A 17,849-nucleotide genomic window follows, 5' to 3' on the forward strand; every position below is an offset into this window, starting at 1 on the left:
ACTGAGCCACACCCCCAACCCTATTTTGCATTTAGAGTCAGGGTCTCAGTGAGTTGCTAAGGCCTTAGTAAATACTGTGGCTGGCTTTGAACTCTAAGATCCTCCTGCCTCATCCTCCCCAGCCACTGGGATTACAGGCATGTGCCACTGCGCCTGGTGAGAAATAACTTAATTCTATCTTTACAGCAATTTTTCTTTACCTTCTTTTAAGATATATTAAACAGGTACTTCAGTTTTATTCTTCTATAAATTTAATCTTTTATGAAAGTACAAAACCTACGTATTATATAAAAAATCTGTTTTACACATTAGAAATAAGACAGAACTAAATTTCAAGCCAAGTTAGATTACATTCTTGGCCATGAAGAAATAAGTTTTCTAAGTTCACTGTTAAAAGAAGAAGAAAAAAACCCTCAAACCTTTCAAATTAAAATCTCTTGGAAAACTGAAAAGGTATGTCAATGTAAATATAGCTGAAACGGGAAAAGAATCTGGACCGAAGGCAAAACTTCTGACCAAACTCATGCCAAAAAATAAATTGACTTTAAGAGAGGAAGCTAGTCATTTCTTTCCTTGAGAAACTTAAATTTTCCATGGCATTCACCATGTATCCCATCAGAAACAACCCAAGTAAGAGGATAATGCACTGTTGTAAACCCCTAACAGGAGAGGCTAGACTGGAAGCAAAGTTCTCATGGAGACGAACGAGGCTGTCACCAGTGACTCTGCCACTGCTCTTGGGTGTGAGTCAGATTTTGCCACTGCTGTTGTAAAAAGAGTACAAACTTCAAATGAAGGAGTGGAATGCTACCCAGAGATGTAAAAAAACAACTGGTTTATAATTGTAAGATGTAGTGCTCAGTCCTCTACGATCCTCTCAAGCTAGCAACTCCTACTCCTGTGTGTGGCCAGTGTGACACGGACCTCGCTCCAGTCTGAAGTCTCCCACTCTGAGGGCAGCCACCCACATACGCTAGCTTACCAACTGACTCCTGGCTCTGAAGCCTGATCTCATTCGCCTTCTTACATTTTATACCTTTGTGCCCAGTACTCCTGAGTTTCCAGACACAAGGAGTGGACAACGTGGACTGCACTGAGTCCATGGAGCTGACTGAAGGGCAGGATCATGATGTTGGTATAAAAACCATCATGGAATGCTCAGGCATTCAAAAAGAGAAGACCACCATCATCAGTGCCTCTATTCCAAACACCCTGGTAGGATGTGAAACACTGGGAAGACAGGAGAAATACTGCAGCAGCTTTCCTTCCCAAAGGGATCTGGAGAGGGTCTTTTCCATTCAGACAGTATGCACTGCAACTCCCCTGGCCCCTCCTTAATTTTTTTTTTTTTTGAGACAGGCCCTGCTAAGTTGCTGAGGCTGGCCTCCAGCCTGTGGTCCTCCGGCCTCAGCTTTCCCAGTCGCTGGGATTACAGGTGTGCTCACTGACAAGTGTGTGATTTGGAGGCTAGTGAATTGCTTTCCAGGTTTCAAAGGGCCTTTATGAAGCATTAAAGTGTCCAGAAATCCTGAGGACATATAAATAGACACATAGTTAGATTATACCATAATACAATATGAAGAGTACACTTTAAAAAAATTTATTTTTGAACAGAAAAGTTCACTTGTAACCTGAAAATACATATGAATTTAAACATTAATACTTTATATATGATGTATTTATAGCATTTTAGGAAAAAAAATCAAGCCTACTGCTATTCTGGGCTTAGAATGGCCTTACAATGATAAGTTTTAACCCTTAAGATGGCACTGATTTACACGAAACAAGTTCTTTGGTGGTGCTAGGGGCTGAACCAATGGCTTGGGCATGGCTGGCAAGCGCTTCACTATGGCCCAGCCTTGACCTAACAAGACTCTTCTCTGCCACAGATGCAGGTGTGAGTTATAATGAGGACAACCATGCATTTCCAAACAAGGCCACAGACACCTGGTGGCATCTGGATATTCCATTGGCTGGTCTTCCAAAAACAAAGCTCAGTATTTTCCACAATGTCTTCCTCCACATACGTTCCCTACCTTGTTGTTTGAGAGAGATGCCTAAGGTGGGACACTTAGGAGGCACCAGAGTGGATTCTAGAGCAAGGAAATCATCTCAAGGGATGAACGGACCAGGTCAAAAATGAAAAGGCGAAGCATTTTAAACTTGGCATACATTTCCAGAGAAAACTAATGTAAACTCATATCCACAGATTTTTCATTGCATCCGTACAATTCAAAACGTGTGTAAAGACTAAAGTCCCTCAGTTCAAGTGAAATTACTTTGAACAATTTATCTAGTAGGGGATTTTTAAAAAAACACTTTTATGGCAAAATTAAAAAACAAAAAATAAGACAAAACCAATGTTTCCCTAGAAAGGAGTCTGGCATAACGGATGTGGGGATTTTCTCAGAGTGTATGCAGCCCACTCTTCTCTTGATACTCTTCATAAAAGCGTCTCAGTGACTCAGGGATTCGCGGGGCCACAGTGCTCAAGGCTTGAGTAAAATGCCTTTTCATAATGCAGTTGGCTTTGATGTTTTCTTCCAGAGCCAGGAGAGCTGCCTCTCTGCAGACGGCTATGATCTGAAAATAAAAATACACACAAGGAGAGGAAAACAATCAACACTCTTTTTTCAGAAATGTGATATTCCAAATAGTCATTCGTGATAACTTGTACACCATAAGCACGTTGCTAAAAATTTCTGCCAGTTATTCCACTCAAATTTTTAAAAGGATACAAAGAAACCATATCCAGTTTCCTATTCCTTCCTTCATTCCAAAATAATGTAACAAGCACCTGGAATCAGGAGCACAAAGCTGTGTAAGATAAGGCACATGTGATCTTGTGTTTGCTCCTAACTGCAAAGGAAGGACTTACCACCCAGGCTTTTAGGGCGGGGTGGGGGTGGGGCGTGGGAGAGGTGGGGAGGAGGTGCTGCAGAGAAGGCTTGTTCACCAGCACACCTGTCACAGCCCAGATCTGGAGATCCTTTCAATTGGATGCATTCCAGCATGGAGAGGCGTTTCTTTCTGTGCATCTTTTAAAGGAGTTCCTAAGTCTTGGGATATCAGAGAGGGGTGTCCACATTTACTCTGGAAAGCCACATTAGAAAAGAGAAGCGAATTCTATTTATTCAGGGAGGAAAGCTGGAAGAAATGGATGCAGGGGGAGGAGAAAGTTGGTGGGGGAAGGCGGAAGGGAAGGTTTCCAGCTCCCTGGACCTGAGAAGGATAGCAGGCTGACGCCAGCGTCACTCTGAAGGCTCAGTGCTGTGGTGAAAGAGGCTGTGGCGTGAAAGGCCTTCTTGTGATTTTCAGGGCAGCAGGGAAAACAGTGATTGATATGGACTGCGCCCTCATATAGGTAAATGAAAGGCAGCTGAAACACATTTGTGCAGCCATTCAGCATCTTTCCTCTGTTTGTTCACTTACTGAAAAGAGCGCATCTGCTTATGCTGGGCTAATGGCTGCCAAAGCAGTTTAGTGGCTTTTTAGGGGATTTAGCAGCATGTTTTGGGAGCTTTCAAAAAAAAAAAAAAATCAAGCATAGATTTAGGTGGCTTTGTCAAATGACGACAATGTAACTATTAGTTTGGGGCTCCATTAATGAGCACTGAAGTTAACCATGGTGGCTATGCATGTCAATGCTGTTCCCAAAAGAGTGGCTCCCGACTTGTAGGAGGGAAAAACAAAACCTCCAGGGATTAGTGAAACCACTTCACCCCATGTTCTGGTGCAAAAAGAGTTCTTTTCAAAACAAGACTGTGAGAATTAATAAGCACAGCAAAAGCCGGGAAGTGCCCGCACGGTGAGCTGGCTGTGCAGTGGCCCCGCAGTGTTCTGGCAAGACCCTGGGAACCTCCGAAAATGGAGGTGAAGGGGCCAAGTTGGGAGAGTCCCCCCAACTAAGCAGCACTTCTTCACCTGGGCAATAACTTGAAGCCACGGTTGCAGGGCTGAGGTCTGAATAACTGCATCCGGCTGGCGGCAGGCCCCCCAGGACAGGAGGGTGCTCACTAGGCAGCTCTCTCCAGGCTGCAGGGGTAGGGAAGCCACGGTCCTCAGGCCAACGCCACTTCCTGCATGCTCACTAGCTGAGATGTACCTCAGAGAATACAGAGCCCAGCACCTAACAATTCCCGAGTACCTTCCATATATGCCAGATGGGAACTAACTACTGCACTAACTTGCTGTGTGGTGATGCCCAGGTTTTTGCACGATGCTCACAGGTGGTGTGAAGTGTTGGAAGTTGTCAAATGGAGCAGCCAGGCAAGCCCATGTAAAGTGCTGGTGGAGGGGTGTTGAGCAAGGAAGGAGAGAGACCCAAAGCCTGGTGAGTTCTGGGATTGGGCTTGCATGGCCAGATGGAGGCAGCAGGCATAAAGTGGGAGAGTGAGAGATGATTGTGAAGGCACAAGAGGATCAGTAAATGGAGGGAGCACAAGTGGTGTGTCACTGAGGGAAGCCTAAAAGCCTATGCTTCCGTCTTCTCCCTAAGTAATTCCTTTTGGAAAATCGTTTGCACCTGTATCTGCAGATTTTTCTATAAGCTCTGCATTGAGTTTCATGGTAGCTTCCTTGGTAGCTACACAGGGGGCTCTGGTGGTGAGACACACAGAGGAGTGTGGCCCCTTGAAAGGTAGCTGTTTGTTACACTGGAGCCTCTAGTGCATGCTAACATTCGAGAGCAATCCCTTACTATTCCCAGTGGTGGCCTGACCTTCACAAACCATTCCATCCAAGCAGGGAGACTGAGTTTTGACTGGGAAATGCCTAGGCTACACAGGGATGAACTTTCCAGAGACAATGGAATCCTCACTTGCGGGCTGAATGAGAAGGTGCCTTCCTTGGCAGGGAAGGGGTACAGCTGCTGGCATCCCTAGGGTGGCAGAGGGCCACCTGAGCTCAATACTTGCTTCAAGATACGCCACACCGGTTTGTTTATTGGAAATGCCCAAAAGAACAAGTCAATTTGGCAATCCTCTCTGCTATTTTTCCATCATATTTACCTAGTAGTTTACAATCAGTAACTGCCAACTGCAAATAGGACCCTGTAGATTGGTCAGCACTATGGTCTAGCTACTCTCTGCAGTGACTACACAGGCCAAGCGCAGATCCAGAGCTGTCTCGATGCACTCCTCCTGCCCTCAGGACCCAGCAGGGAAGGACATGGGTTACTTCCACATGTGCCCAGGATCAGAAGTACTGCCAGGAAGGCATAAGGGAAGTGCTTTGGTGTGGACAGAAGGAAGAAATTCCTGTTTTGTAAATGAAGTGTGAAGAACAGAATTTAGATACACACGGGTCTGTTAAGGACATCCTGACTAAAAAGAATAAAGTCAAGAAATTGCAAGGTGGGAAAAAAGAGACTAAGGATTATGCTCAACCAGCCTCAGAGCCAAAATGGAGAATTTTTTCTTTAAAACAGGAGCAATGTTACAATCAAATATAACAAAAAATAATAGTGACTCAAAGTCACATGAACCACAATGGCAGTGAAAGCTAGTCAAGGACAGTCAACTCCCAGTTCTGGAGCCTGCCAAGGCAGAGCAGGTACAGCCAAAAACCAAATCCACAAGCGGCTGATGCACAAGACCTGACAGAGCACAATTCTCAAAGGTTCCTTTTGCTTTTATTCCTTCCTCATAACAGGGCTTCTTAGTAGAAATTCCAAAAGGAAAAAAATTTAGTGTTTCCAAACGTGCATCTTTCCCACGTCTGGCCAGTACCCTGCAAGTACTTCTACTTATGTTTCATACAATCGAGAGTTTGTCAGCTGTACTTAAAGTTTGCTGACTGAAGATGAAGTAAGTTATAAAAACTGTTCAATACTGTGATTTACGTTTATCTCCAGCAATGTTCTTAATCTAGGCACTACTCTAGGTTCAGTTCTTTTTGCAAAAGTAATATAAATTAGAAATTCTAAGAATACAACCATGCCTGTGCTAGTTTTGAAGGAGACTTCTTTAGGGGTCAAAAGTGTCACACAGGGACAGGATCTTCTTTGCTTCATTGTCATGGAAAACAACCGCACTGGGAGTGAGAAAGACTCACAGGGACCCCAGCTCAGCTCACCACCCTGTTAGGATCACATCCCAGACCAAGCAGGCCCGGGGCCGGGGCCATTTCAGCCATGGGGGATTCAGCTGGTTTTCCCATAAGGGCACATCAGAACGTCACTAAGATGTGGAGGTGAACACACAAATCTGAATCAGACTCCCTGGAGTGTCAAACTAGTCTGTTTCTTTCTTAGCCCTCTGAGTTCTTTGCTCTGGCAGAGAGGGTTTTAGAAGCCTTCCTCGAATCCCTTTGCCATCCTGCACGTGCCTCCACCAGCTGCAGCAGAGGTCATGTGCTCCTCGCTAACCGTCAGCAAGGCTGCTTTTGCCATTAGGCTGCAGAAGCAGACACGGCTTGGCCGAGTGTATATCCTTTCTCAGTTTTTACCAACAATGGGTGGTCAAGCTTTTAGAACACAAACATGCCTGTGGTGAAGGTGAAAACATGACCTGTTTATGGAGAGGAGAAAACAAGACAAAAGGTGGCGGCGTGGGCCTGAGAGCCTGCTGCCAGAGCTGGACTCTGACAAGCTTTTGTTCAGTGGCCATGACACCATTTCTTTGGTGCCAGCTTGCCACAAACTCTCTTTCCATTCATTCCTCAAACAGATCTGACCATCAGACATCTGACAGAAATAAAAAAACAAACAGGAACTCCATATGAAAGAGTCAGACATATCTGAGATGATTCCTAAGAGGCAGGAAAAGATTTCTATGAAATGTTTAGAAATCTTCAAAACAGAGTCCCTAAAAAAAAAAATAGCAAATAATTACTTTCAAATGCAGAAAAAAGTAACTCTGCGATGGAGACAAAGGGACATGTGAGGATGGGTTTCCATGCTACGCCTGCCCCCTGGAAAAGGAGGGCCTCTGCAACAATACAGCAGTAACTGGATTACGCGAGACAGTCCCGCTGCGACCGTGCGGGAGGCGACCCTGGGATGGGAGGCTCTTGACCACTGAACCTTGGGAAATCTAATTACTTCACGTTTAAATGCAAGAGGGCAAGAAAGGAAATAGCACAGAATTCGGAACACCATGAAGAGTCAGAACAATGTCATACTTCAGTGTGGAAAAAAACGAAACCTCTTCTCCATAGCTGCCGGCTCTTCCCCGCCCCACCAGATGAGAAGAGTTTGAACAGGTGGCCCAGCTTAGCGGAGGGAGAGCAGGCCCGCAGCGGAGGCCGAGACCAGCACGGCATGGTCTAAGCAGACAGCAGCGGTTTCTAAGGTGCAGTCAAGGCGAAGGCTGCCCGCCACGAGGTCATCAGCAGAAGACCCTGCAATGTGGACTCTGTCCAAGTGTGCTCTCTCCTGCGCAGGACCTTCTTCTCAGTTCCACAGTAGTGCCAGCTTCTTTTTTGGTGCCTTGAGAGATTAGGAACCATTATAAAGGTTTATCACAGAACTTCCTCCTCTAGACAGGTCCTGGGGAACCTGCAGGTCCCTGCTCTTGGCTGGCTGCAAACAGACTGCAGCAGTGACAACAGGAGAGTGGAGGCACAGTGGCACGTAAGCATGGAGAGAGGGGAGGCTGCTGCCAGTGTACCTGTGCAGAGGGGGTCTAGGGGTTGCCCTCCTAACAGAGATGCTGAAGTTCTAACTTGACCTTTGCCAATAAACTACCTTGGCGATTATCATTATCCTCAAGATGGAGATGAAGATTCTAATGCGGCTCATACAACCAACGAAAGTTCTGTTTGGTTCTGTCACCCTCCTTCCCCCGATACCAGCAGGGACAGGGAGCTCTTGGATCTGTGAAGAAAATGAGGGCACCAATTTTAAACGTGCCAGAAGTGAAGTTTCTTGATGGATGACATTAAGCAAGGAAAAGTAGCTCGTGATTGCTGGATTCATGCACCTACTTTTAACATGGCAGGCAATTTGAAAGTTATAGGAAACCACGGCTGCATGCTGGAGGCTGGGATTAAGAACACAAGGATGTGACCCTGGGCGCTTTCTGGCACAGCTGGGGCAAGGGTTCAGGAGGGGCGGAGCTGGAGGGGAGGGAGGCCCCGTGTCCTCTCAACTGCAGCTGCACACTGAATTCACACACTGGCAGAGATGCTGTCTCTGTGCTGCTCCTGCTGTTTGGCATGAAGAAAGCCCGCCTTCCAGCAAGGCTAATCTCAGTTTCTTTGTATTTCAAGTGTACTAAATAGCTTTGAAGAATCCACCAAAAGAAATAGGCTGCAGTGCTTTAAAAAGTCTGAGGTATTTTCAAGAAAGCGGTTTTGTTAACAGCGTCTTCTGTCTGAAACACCTGTGACCTGTTGAGCTTAATTGGGCTGCAGCTGGTGCTGGCTGGGATGCTGGGCCGAGGGCCTGGGGCTGGCATTGTGTTTGCCTGGCTCCCGCCCCTTGCTTTTCTTTTCATTCTCAGAGTCCTACGACCTCCCTCTCTGTGTGTCTGAGGGATTAGGAACCCAGTAGAGAGCCTATCCTGCTGCGCATGAGCAGCCAGTGCTGAAGAGGCTTCGTGGGGGAAGCCAGCAGAGGCCCCTCCCTTGGGGCGCACTGAGCCCTGCTCAAGATGGCCGAATGGCCCGGGGCATGGAGATGTGACTTGAGAGCATACAGTAGGCACCTGGCAAATGAGAGCCAGATGGTCACAGGCACAGACAGTGAGAGCTGCCCCACACTGCCAAGAAGGCAGCTCGCAGAGCAAGGCCAGAAGGGGATTCAGAGGGAGGCCAGCAGTGCTTACCTAAAATGGTCCTTTAAAATGCCACTCATGGAAAACTGAGGGGTGAGGTCAGAAGTGAGAACTTTGGAGAACAGACTTCAGATCTGAGGAACGACCCAACTAGTGCTCTTGGTCTGAATCCCCTTGCAAAACAAGCTTCAGGATCATTGATGCATCTAGGCTTATGTTACAGTCACATGATCTCAAATGCCACACAGTATGAGTCCCAAGAAAATAAAAAGTTATCTGAAGACACATTCAAATCCAGTGACGGAGAAGGGAAAAAAAATGGGTTGCTTAATTTTGCTCAATAAAAGTCATTCTGAGGCCTTCAAAATACGTAGCTGCAGTGTTTAGTCTTCACTCCTGCTCATGTGCAGAAGCCTGGAATAGTTTATGCTTTTAAACAAATTTGTACACACATAGTGATTGTTCCAGAGAGCTTTTGGGATGAAAGGATCTTGAGTTCTGACATCTTATTTAATTGTTCCAGCATGTGGTTTCTACAACCATTTGCACCTGTGGGAAATTTAGGTATTTTTAACTTCCCTTGAACCAAAACAAGGTAAAAAAGAAGTACTTTAGCTTTGCAAAGAACACATCAACTGATGTGGAAAGGGAGAATAGGACCCTGGTGGGGAAAGAACCCCTTTTCATTCACTTACTCAAGAAATCTCTGTGACCAGCCTGTAGGTGGGGGCTGGGGCACAGCAGAGAGGAAGCAGAATCTGGCTTTCTGTGAACAAGTGTGAAGCTCAGGCTCTTCCACACAGCCCTCCGAATTGGTGTGCGTGCATCCTCGGAGGGCGTCCTGCAAGCCATCTCGCCACCGGCCATGCCTCTGGTTCTAGGGTTGTTTGTCGTGTGGCATTTTCACTGCCCACACTCTGTCACACTGCAGCCGTGGAGACCTGAGTCCTTTGTGTTCAGTGTCTGCCTCCCTCTCCAGACTAAGTTCCAAGAAGGCTCTGCAGCCTTGGTCTTGCTCTTTGTCAGGCACACTGTTAGCATGTTAGATAGAATGTAAACTAGTTTTTGCCTTTTAAACACACACCCCTTCTGCCAGAACAAGTTCAACCAAGATACCTGCCTACTAAAGACTAAAAGAGCTCAGAGGTGTTATTTGCAGGCCTTTGTTGGGCTGGCGACCAGCTATGGCCAGAAAGCGGGCAGACCCCTGAAGAGGCTCTGAACTCTGAGCAAAGGCACTCAGCATGGGAGAGAGGACAGGAAGACAGAAGGATGTCCTGGGGAGAGGAAAGCAAGCCAAGCTCAGCCATCGGAGAGCTCCAGGACTCCTCCCCAACTCTGAAGGGCCTGACCCTCAATGTTAGGACTCTGGGAACTCCAGAGACACAGGCTGAGGAGGGGCAGGGCTGGGTAAGGGTATTAGAGTATGAACATACCCTACTCCCTCACCTGTTAGTCATCTTCACAGTCAGGCCCCACTGACAGATGTACATAGCAGCCTGCTTTGACACCCTGGCTCAGGATGTCCTGTGCAGTCCACTTCAGGATCCTGGTTTCTGAACACTTGCTGAGTGGTGTATTCTGTGGGGTTAGAGCCTTCTGCACTTTTACCTCCAGTCTTAATCTATAATGAGCCTTTACTTCCTTCCCATTTTCCAATCAGCTGAAGGTTGACCTAAAAACTTTTAAAAGAGTATTTAGTGTCAATGGCTATTTGTGATAAACAGAAAAAAGTGACTGGCCCCTCAGTAGCTAAGGATATGTGAAGACAGGTCCTGGTGAGCACATACCAGGGAGGTTATTTATCCTACACTTATTTTATGGACGTCATTCTCAATAACAGTTGTATTATTTCTCAGAGAAAGGAAGGCTCTTTCCCTGCCTCTAGCATATATATAAAGTGGATGTAAATTAAATGGAAGCACACCATTACCATCAAATAAGATATTCTGAAAAAGCCCAGAATATTCTCACATGTCTTCTTTATTTTTGCATTTCTGAGGTGTTTTCCACTGGTTGGTAATGCTTATGTTGTTTACAAGCCATTGATTGAGAAGCTGAAATTACATTATTTTGTTTTAAATTCAAATAATTATAAAGTGGCATTGTCTCATCTGTTAGATGAACTGGCTGCTACTCATGTTTCACCTATTCTGTTTATTTGATTGTCCATATGGAAACATTCTTAATGCACAGCCTACAGATGCCCAGATGAATCTAAGAACACAACAGATACCTATGGAAACATAAACTTGTGGATACATGTTTGTATTTTTCTAGACAGAAGGTTCAAAACTTTTATCATAATCTTTAAGCGAAGGGCTACTGCTCCAGTAACCATATTCCAGATCTTCTAAATCCTGTAGATGCCTTCCCATTTGCCCTTTCCAGATGATTCAGGCTGGCACACAACTTGCCTGTAATTGCCACACTGGGGAGTCCAGGAAACACAAGGAACTGACTGCATCATGCTAGGTGGGAAGTTTTTACTTTCTAAGGCCCTCTTACATCCCTGAGAATTGACAGTTGCCCCTGAGTGTAACTAAATACTTATTTACATCTTTATTGAAATGTAGAGGAACCTAAAGACTTACATCTTAGTTTTATCAAAACAAACAAAAAATGAGCTTGGCAATAAGGCACTCTGAGTGCAAATTTAGGCACACCAGTAAAGAAATGCAAAACCTGAGTTCTCAAGATCAGATCAGAGTTCACAAGTGGCACATATTAATGTGTGTGATTTGAGTGAACCCATGAGTGAATTTTTGATGTTTGATAATAGCACTACATGCTGGGTATTTACAAACTGCAGGAGTAGATTCCTTATCTGCAAAATTATATGGACTGTTGACTTTTAAGGAGTGAGACAAAAGGAGAAAAGGATACGGAAAATCTGATTTTACTGATTTGAAAGCTAACAGTGAGATCCAGCTCTTGTTTTTAACAAGAAGATTATATATGAGATGCAACTTAAAAGGTGGCAAATACTTGCAAAAGCTCTATAGGGCATTTCTGTGCCCAGGCTAGGATGAGAATAAAGATGATGCAGGTTTTAAAGGCCTGAGCCCAAATATTTCTATTTTCTCTTCTGACAATTAAGTCCATTATCAAACCTAAACACCTCTTTGTTAACTACTGTTATTCTCCTTTTCAAGAAGGCTAATAAGCAAATAAGTTCTGTGTCAAGTTCAGCAAAAAGAAAAGCCAGAAAGTCTTCTAAAGACAGACATGAAAATATCTGTTAAGCCTAAACTAAAACTTAGGATAAAGGCGATATGGACAGTCCACAGATGTGGAAAGGGCTGCAGGTAAAGAATGGTGAGAGAGAGTGGGGCTACCGGCTGACAATGGATGACGCATGCTCCAAAAAAATTAAAAAGTATGTGATGTTTAGATATGCATTAAATATAATTAAATGTATTAAAATATGTTAATTTAAATATATCTTTTAAGCATATATCTATCACTTGGTAAGGCTGTTTGGTATTGGAAATGCAGTAATTGGTATCTTTGACAAGCTAATGGTGAATTTTTTTTTTTTTGGGCAGGATACCAGGAATTGAACTCAGGGGCACTTGACTACTGAGCCACATCCCCAGCCCTATTTTGAATTTTATTTAGAGTCAGGGTCTCACTGAGTTGCTTACTGCCTCACCATTGCTGAGGCTGGCTTTGACCTTGGGATTCTCCTGCCTCAGCCTCCAGAGCCATTGGGATTATAGGTGTGTGCCACAGTGCCTGGCATAATGGTAAATTTTTTTAAAGGATAGATTATCCAGTTTTAAAAATCTTGGGGCTGGAGTTGTGACTCAGCAGCAGAGCGCTCACCTAGCATGTTGGAAGCCCTGGGTTCAATTCTCAGCACCACATAAAAATAAATAAAACAGAGGTACTGTATTCAACTACAACTAAAAAATACATATTAAAAAAACCCTAAAGTCATAAAATCAAGTAAATCTGAGTATATATGTATACATGCATATATGTATGCTCACCTATACATGTTTAATAAATTTTAGGACTATATCCATACATTTTACATTATTTTAAACTAGGCAAGCTTTTCTCACATTTCTAACCATTAAAAAAATGCATAGTTGGAAAGAAACTACTAGATATTTCTATTGAGGAAAATTTTTTTACACAGAGCTGTGAGTCAGCTGGGCACGAGGGGTCACCATAGAACGGAAACAGCTCTGAGATCTCTCAGTCAATGTGTTCCCTATTATGAAGGGTAAAGGACCCTCTGATGTTGTCAAGAGGAGGACATACAAGCAGGGTGCCCAGGTTTCCTCTCATAGAGGAACCTTCTCATCTGGAGATCAAATGGCTAGCCTCCAGATAGCGAGGCTTTTGCAACACACATCTCCACTTTAGTATGCTGGCATGGAACAGGAGGCAAACCCAGGCTACCTTCAACTGGGTATGCTGAAGACCTCTTTTGCACGTTTCCTAACTACAATGAATAAGGTGAGAGCCAGCAGAAGCCTGAAGCACGGATCCTGCCCCACCCCCAATTCCATTCTCTTTGAAATAACATGTCTACATCCACACATGTATACACACACACACACACACACACACACACACACACGTGTAGACACAAATCCATTCACAAGACACATAACCTAAACTACTGTACTGGAGTATGACATACACATTACCACCCTCAGCTTCAAGACCTAGCATTTGTGAATTTTTACAAATCCAGTGGCCTGCTAAGATCCCATCAGTCTGGCAACAATCCAGCCTAGCTATACCTTTAACAAAAGAGTTCTGTAATAAAACAGGATTTTACATGCTGACACAAAATATTTTAAAATATCTTTCTGATGACTGCTCATTTTAGCAGTATAGAATCTGAAACCCACAGACATACACAAATGTTACCATGAAAGATTATGTTAAGTTTTGGGTTAACCTCAGAATCATTAAATTTTTATATCAATCTTTTAATGAATACTTTTGATTTGTTTTCCTTCATGAGAAATCCAAGTCCTGAAAAGCCTTTAAGGCTCCATATCCTTTAATTGCCATGGCAAACACCAGGCTAACTCAGCAAGAGGGACTCAGGAGAGTTTACACAGTACATTTGTGAACACCTCTGAGCCAGGTCGACCAGTTTCTGCCTTAGCTTTTCTTATTTCTCCAAATACATGCAGTCAGTTGGGACATCTGCTAAACAGGAGGGCTCAATTGCTAGGGATAAAAATCCAATTTGAATAAAAAAGGGGAATTTATTCTAATGATATAATTGGGTCTAACAGAACCTAAGGACAGGAGTGAGGTTGAGCATCCTCTGTGGACCAAGCAGCAGCAGAAGCCAGAATGCTATGTTGCCAGCGGGGGTTTGAACTCCTGGGTTCAAACCACCTTCCCGCCTCCGCTTCCAAGCAGCTGGGATTGCTGGAGCATGTCACTGTGTTTGGGTCTTTCCATAATTCCATTTTGTGTTCTCTATTTTGGTTTTATTCCTCTTTCACTATAGAGTAACTCTTTTTTTTTTGAGGGGGGGTTACCAGGGATTGAACTCAGGGGTGCTTTACCACTGAGCCATATCCCCAGCCCTTTTTTCATATTTTATTTAGAGATAGGGTTTTGCTGAGTTGCTTAGGGCCTTGCTGAATTGCTGAGGCAGACTTTGAACTTGAGACCAACCTGCCTCAGCTTCCTGAGCCGCTGGGATTTCAGGAGTGCACCAATACACTGGGCTGGAGCGAGCACATTTCCCATGTGGTAAAAAACATGACCGTGCACGATTCCTGTGTTTTAAAGCTCACAGCTTTAGACATCAGAAAGTCCTCATTTACTCAGTCACAGTGACTGAAATCCTTTGGAGTCTGACTGTCTTGGTTCAGTCACTGGATGAGGAAAGGGTACAGGTGACAGGGTCAAACTGAATTAGGTCATTTCCTCTGTGTGTGTGTGTGATCTCACACAGGTGCTACAACAACCATCGTTTTTGGGTGGAGAAGGCATGGCCTCAGCAGGGCTGGACAGGTGATCTGAGACAGGCCCATGTTGGTTGGTGGGGGGAGAAGATGGAACCACTGCTTTCTCTCCTTTTCTGTGTACACCTCCATGTGTGTTGCTCATAAACTACTTTGTCTCAAATATGGTTTTGGTTACACCTGCCTCAAAATGTGTGTATTACATACTGCATATTTGCCTACTGCAAATAGGGTTTCCAGGCCACAAGTATTACCCAAAGCCTCAAGGGCCACCAAGCAACTTTGAAAATTATGGAATCTTTAGAAGAAAAAAAAATCAGATTATTCTTTTTGAATAAATAACAATAATAGGTCATGGGCAAAGTTAGAAGCATTTTGTGTTAAATTCATTCGTTTTCTTGGCACCCAGAGAAGTCTCAATGAAAGAGAGAAAAAGCAAACAAAAAACTTTTTTTTTTTGAGGGGAGAGGAGGTCATGAATAGCAAATGGATTAAAAAGGTCAGATCTGGAGTTGCTCAGTCGGGAAGTTTATGGAAATTTTATTTGGAGACAGCCCCTAAATTCAATTAAAACTGTGCATGTAACTGGAAACGCATGTTGACAGGGCTTAAGAAGAGAAATGAAGTGGCCACACTGCATGCTGGGAAGACTGACTTCCTTCTGTAATTCAGAGTGGCTGAAAGGCAATTTGAAGTGTCTTTCACAACAGTTCCATCCCACTTAGAAATTGGTCCAATTCTTTTGCAAAAAGAGAAGACAGGGAAGGTGGAGAAGATGGACACTTGGGTGAACAGTAGGGAACAATACTTCCGGATGAAATGTTACTTTAACCATACAACACATATAACGTGAGGGAGCAGCTTGAACAGTGCTGGACTCAGGGCTGATCCTGCTCACTTACACTCACCCTCAGCTCCAGCACTGCACAGAAATTTTTTGAAGCAAATCCCATAATCATAATATTTAGTCACCCTGTATTTGAGTAGATTATCTCTAAAAGAATGCTTTTTTAAAACAAAAAGGGCAGAACCATACATCTTTACTCCATATTAAAAACAGCAATAATTCTTTAATATTATCAATTCTTAGCCAGGGCCAACACTTTTCAGCAGTCCTAAGTGAATGGCAGCTGGTTTGTTTGACTTGGGATTAAAACAGAAGCAACACCTTGCACTGAGCTCCTATATCTCATATCTAGAGGATGTCTTCCTCTCTAATCATTTGTGTTGAAAACAGTAGATCATATCCTAAATATGTTTTCCCACATCCTTTTATTTTGCTGACTGCACCCTGAGATGTTACCTACTGTTTCCCTGCCTCCCCTATTTCCTAGAGGCTTGCACAGGTTCAAGTCTGATTTTCTGAATAAACCCTCACAGGTGATGCCGAGATGCAAATGCCTGGCTGACCTTGGTCTGGGTCAGTGGTCTTACATGATTGCCCAGGTCTTCTCTTTCATTATGGGCTGCAGAGTGGTGCCACCCTGCTTCTGCTACCTCCTCTCTTCACTTGCAGCCAGGGTATATGAACAAAGGGGAGCCCCCAGCTTCTTAGATGAATGCTAGCACCCTGTTCACATCTCCTCTCCTTGCCTAGTCACACTTTTCTTCACCTTACCTTTTTCACCTAGCAATTCATCCTCGACATCACACTGCACACCAAGCTACTTCTCACTGATTTTACAGCTTACCGTTTGTTCCATCCAGTCCCAGTAATGGGCACTACAGTTGTTCCTAGTCTTTTGTTCCCTTTTCATTTTAAGATTTATCTATTTGTCAAAGTCTCAAGTAGGACAAAGGTCAAGTTCCAGCAAGGTGGAAAGAACCTGGCCTTTCCAGCCACGCTCGTTCAGAACTTTAGAAAGGTAGGTTTGAGATCATATTTCTTGATTCCTTTGACCCTGATCTTTCTAGTTTTTCATCTTTTGATCCTAGCAGCTTTCCAAGGTGTCCAGTCTCTGCTGGCTCTTGGTAAACTCCACCTCTCCAGTTTCCAGTGGTTTCCACTAGGGAACTGCCTGGTTCTGCCTAAGCTTGGCTGCTAGAGTTGACTCACACAGGGTCACCGCCTTTGGTGATCACCAGGGCTGCTATACCTGTTGTAATGGGAAAGGCCGTATCATGCTAATAGGGCTGGTGGTGGGACTCCAGTCAGCTCAGACTCAGCTCAGAAATTTAAGCAGCAGTAACCATGTGCTTAGGAGAGTGATAACGGGAAAATCGAGTTGATCCTGATCAGCTTGGTGACCCAAACCAATGTGGTTCTGTCATAGTAACATTTCATGTGCTAGGACTTATTTCTAATTTTCGTAAGAGCACATGCTTATATGCCACAGATACAAACAATACAGTTATGAGGTTCTTGGTCCCTGGTTTTAAGAGTATACCTACTGTGACAGTTAATCTGGTGTTAACTTGACTGGATTAAGGAAGACTTCCAGAACTGGCATTTTTTGATTTGTCTGCAAGGGTGATTCCAGAAGAGATGGGCCTGTGTGTGAGTGGAGTAAGAGGAGGACAATCTGCCCTTGATGTGCATGGGTTCCACCTACTGGCTGGGGCTGCAGAGAACACAGACAGGAAAGGTGGAACCGCTGTCTCCCCTGGAGCCAAAGTATGCTTCTCTTCCACCTTGGACACCAGAATGCCAGGCTTCCCGGGCTCACGGCAGCAGTCCTGGCACTCAAACCTTGGCCTTGCACTGCACCACCTCATCATCTTTCCTGGTTTTGAGGCCTCTGGATTCAGAGTGAGTCATGTCCCTGGCATCCCAGGAGCTCCAGTTTGCAGAGGGATGTCTTGGGAATTCTCAGCCTCCATAATCATGTGTATTAATGCTCCTAATAAATTGACTCTTACATATTTGTATATAACAAATATCTTATTGGTTGTGTTTTTTTTAGGACAACTCTGACTGATATGCAGAAATATTTCAAAGAATGAATCTAACCATGTCTTCAAACAGCATCTCTATGCAAATGTCTATGACATTCTTTAGCTTAGGCATTCCTATGGGTGCCCCCATCCAACACGAGGTATGTCATCTTGATCTGAAAACCACTCACCTCACCAACTCACTTCAGTGATGTACCATTTTCCCAGTCATCCAGGCTTGACTTGACTGGTAATAGATGTTGATTTTCCTGGCACCATTTAAAAACTTACAAATGACAATCCTACT

At 44.2% G+C, this 17,849-nt stretch overlaps 1 protein-coding gene across 3 annotated transcripts in view; it reads right to left on the reverse strand.

Annotated features, from left to right (window-relative positions):
- Positions 1–1,584: 1,584 nt before the first annotated feature.
- Afg2a (AAA ATPase AFG2A) overlaps positions 1,585–17,849 on the reverse strand; it is a 253,129-nt gene continuing 236,864 nt past the window's right edge. For 2 of the 3 annotated variants that reach the window (XM_078022145.1, XM_078022150.1), the window contains one exon: positions 1,585–2,583. In XM_078022145.1, the coding sequence (XP_077878271.1) occupies positions 2,407–2,583 (177 nt within the window). In that variant the 3' untranslated portion in view covers positions 1,585–2,406. Of the gene's footprint in view, positions 2,584–10,270; positions 10,400–17,849 lie in introns of those variants that run through there. The other variant, XM_078022146.1, reaches the window with a different exon arrangement.

The sequence above is a fragment of the Ictidomys tridecemlineatus genome, chromosome 9 (genome assembly GCF_052094955.1).
Source record: "Ictidomys tridecemlineatus isolate mIctTri1 chromosome 9, mIctTri1.hap1, whole genome shotgun sequence".
Lineage (NCBI taxonomy): Eukaryota > Metazoa > Chordata > Mammalia > Rodentia > Sciuridae > Ictidomys > Ictidomys tridecemlineatus.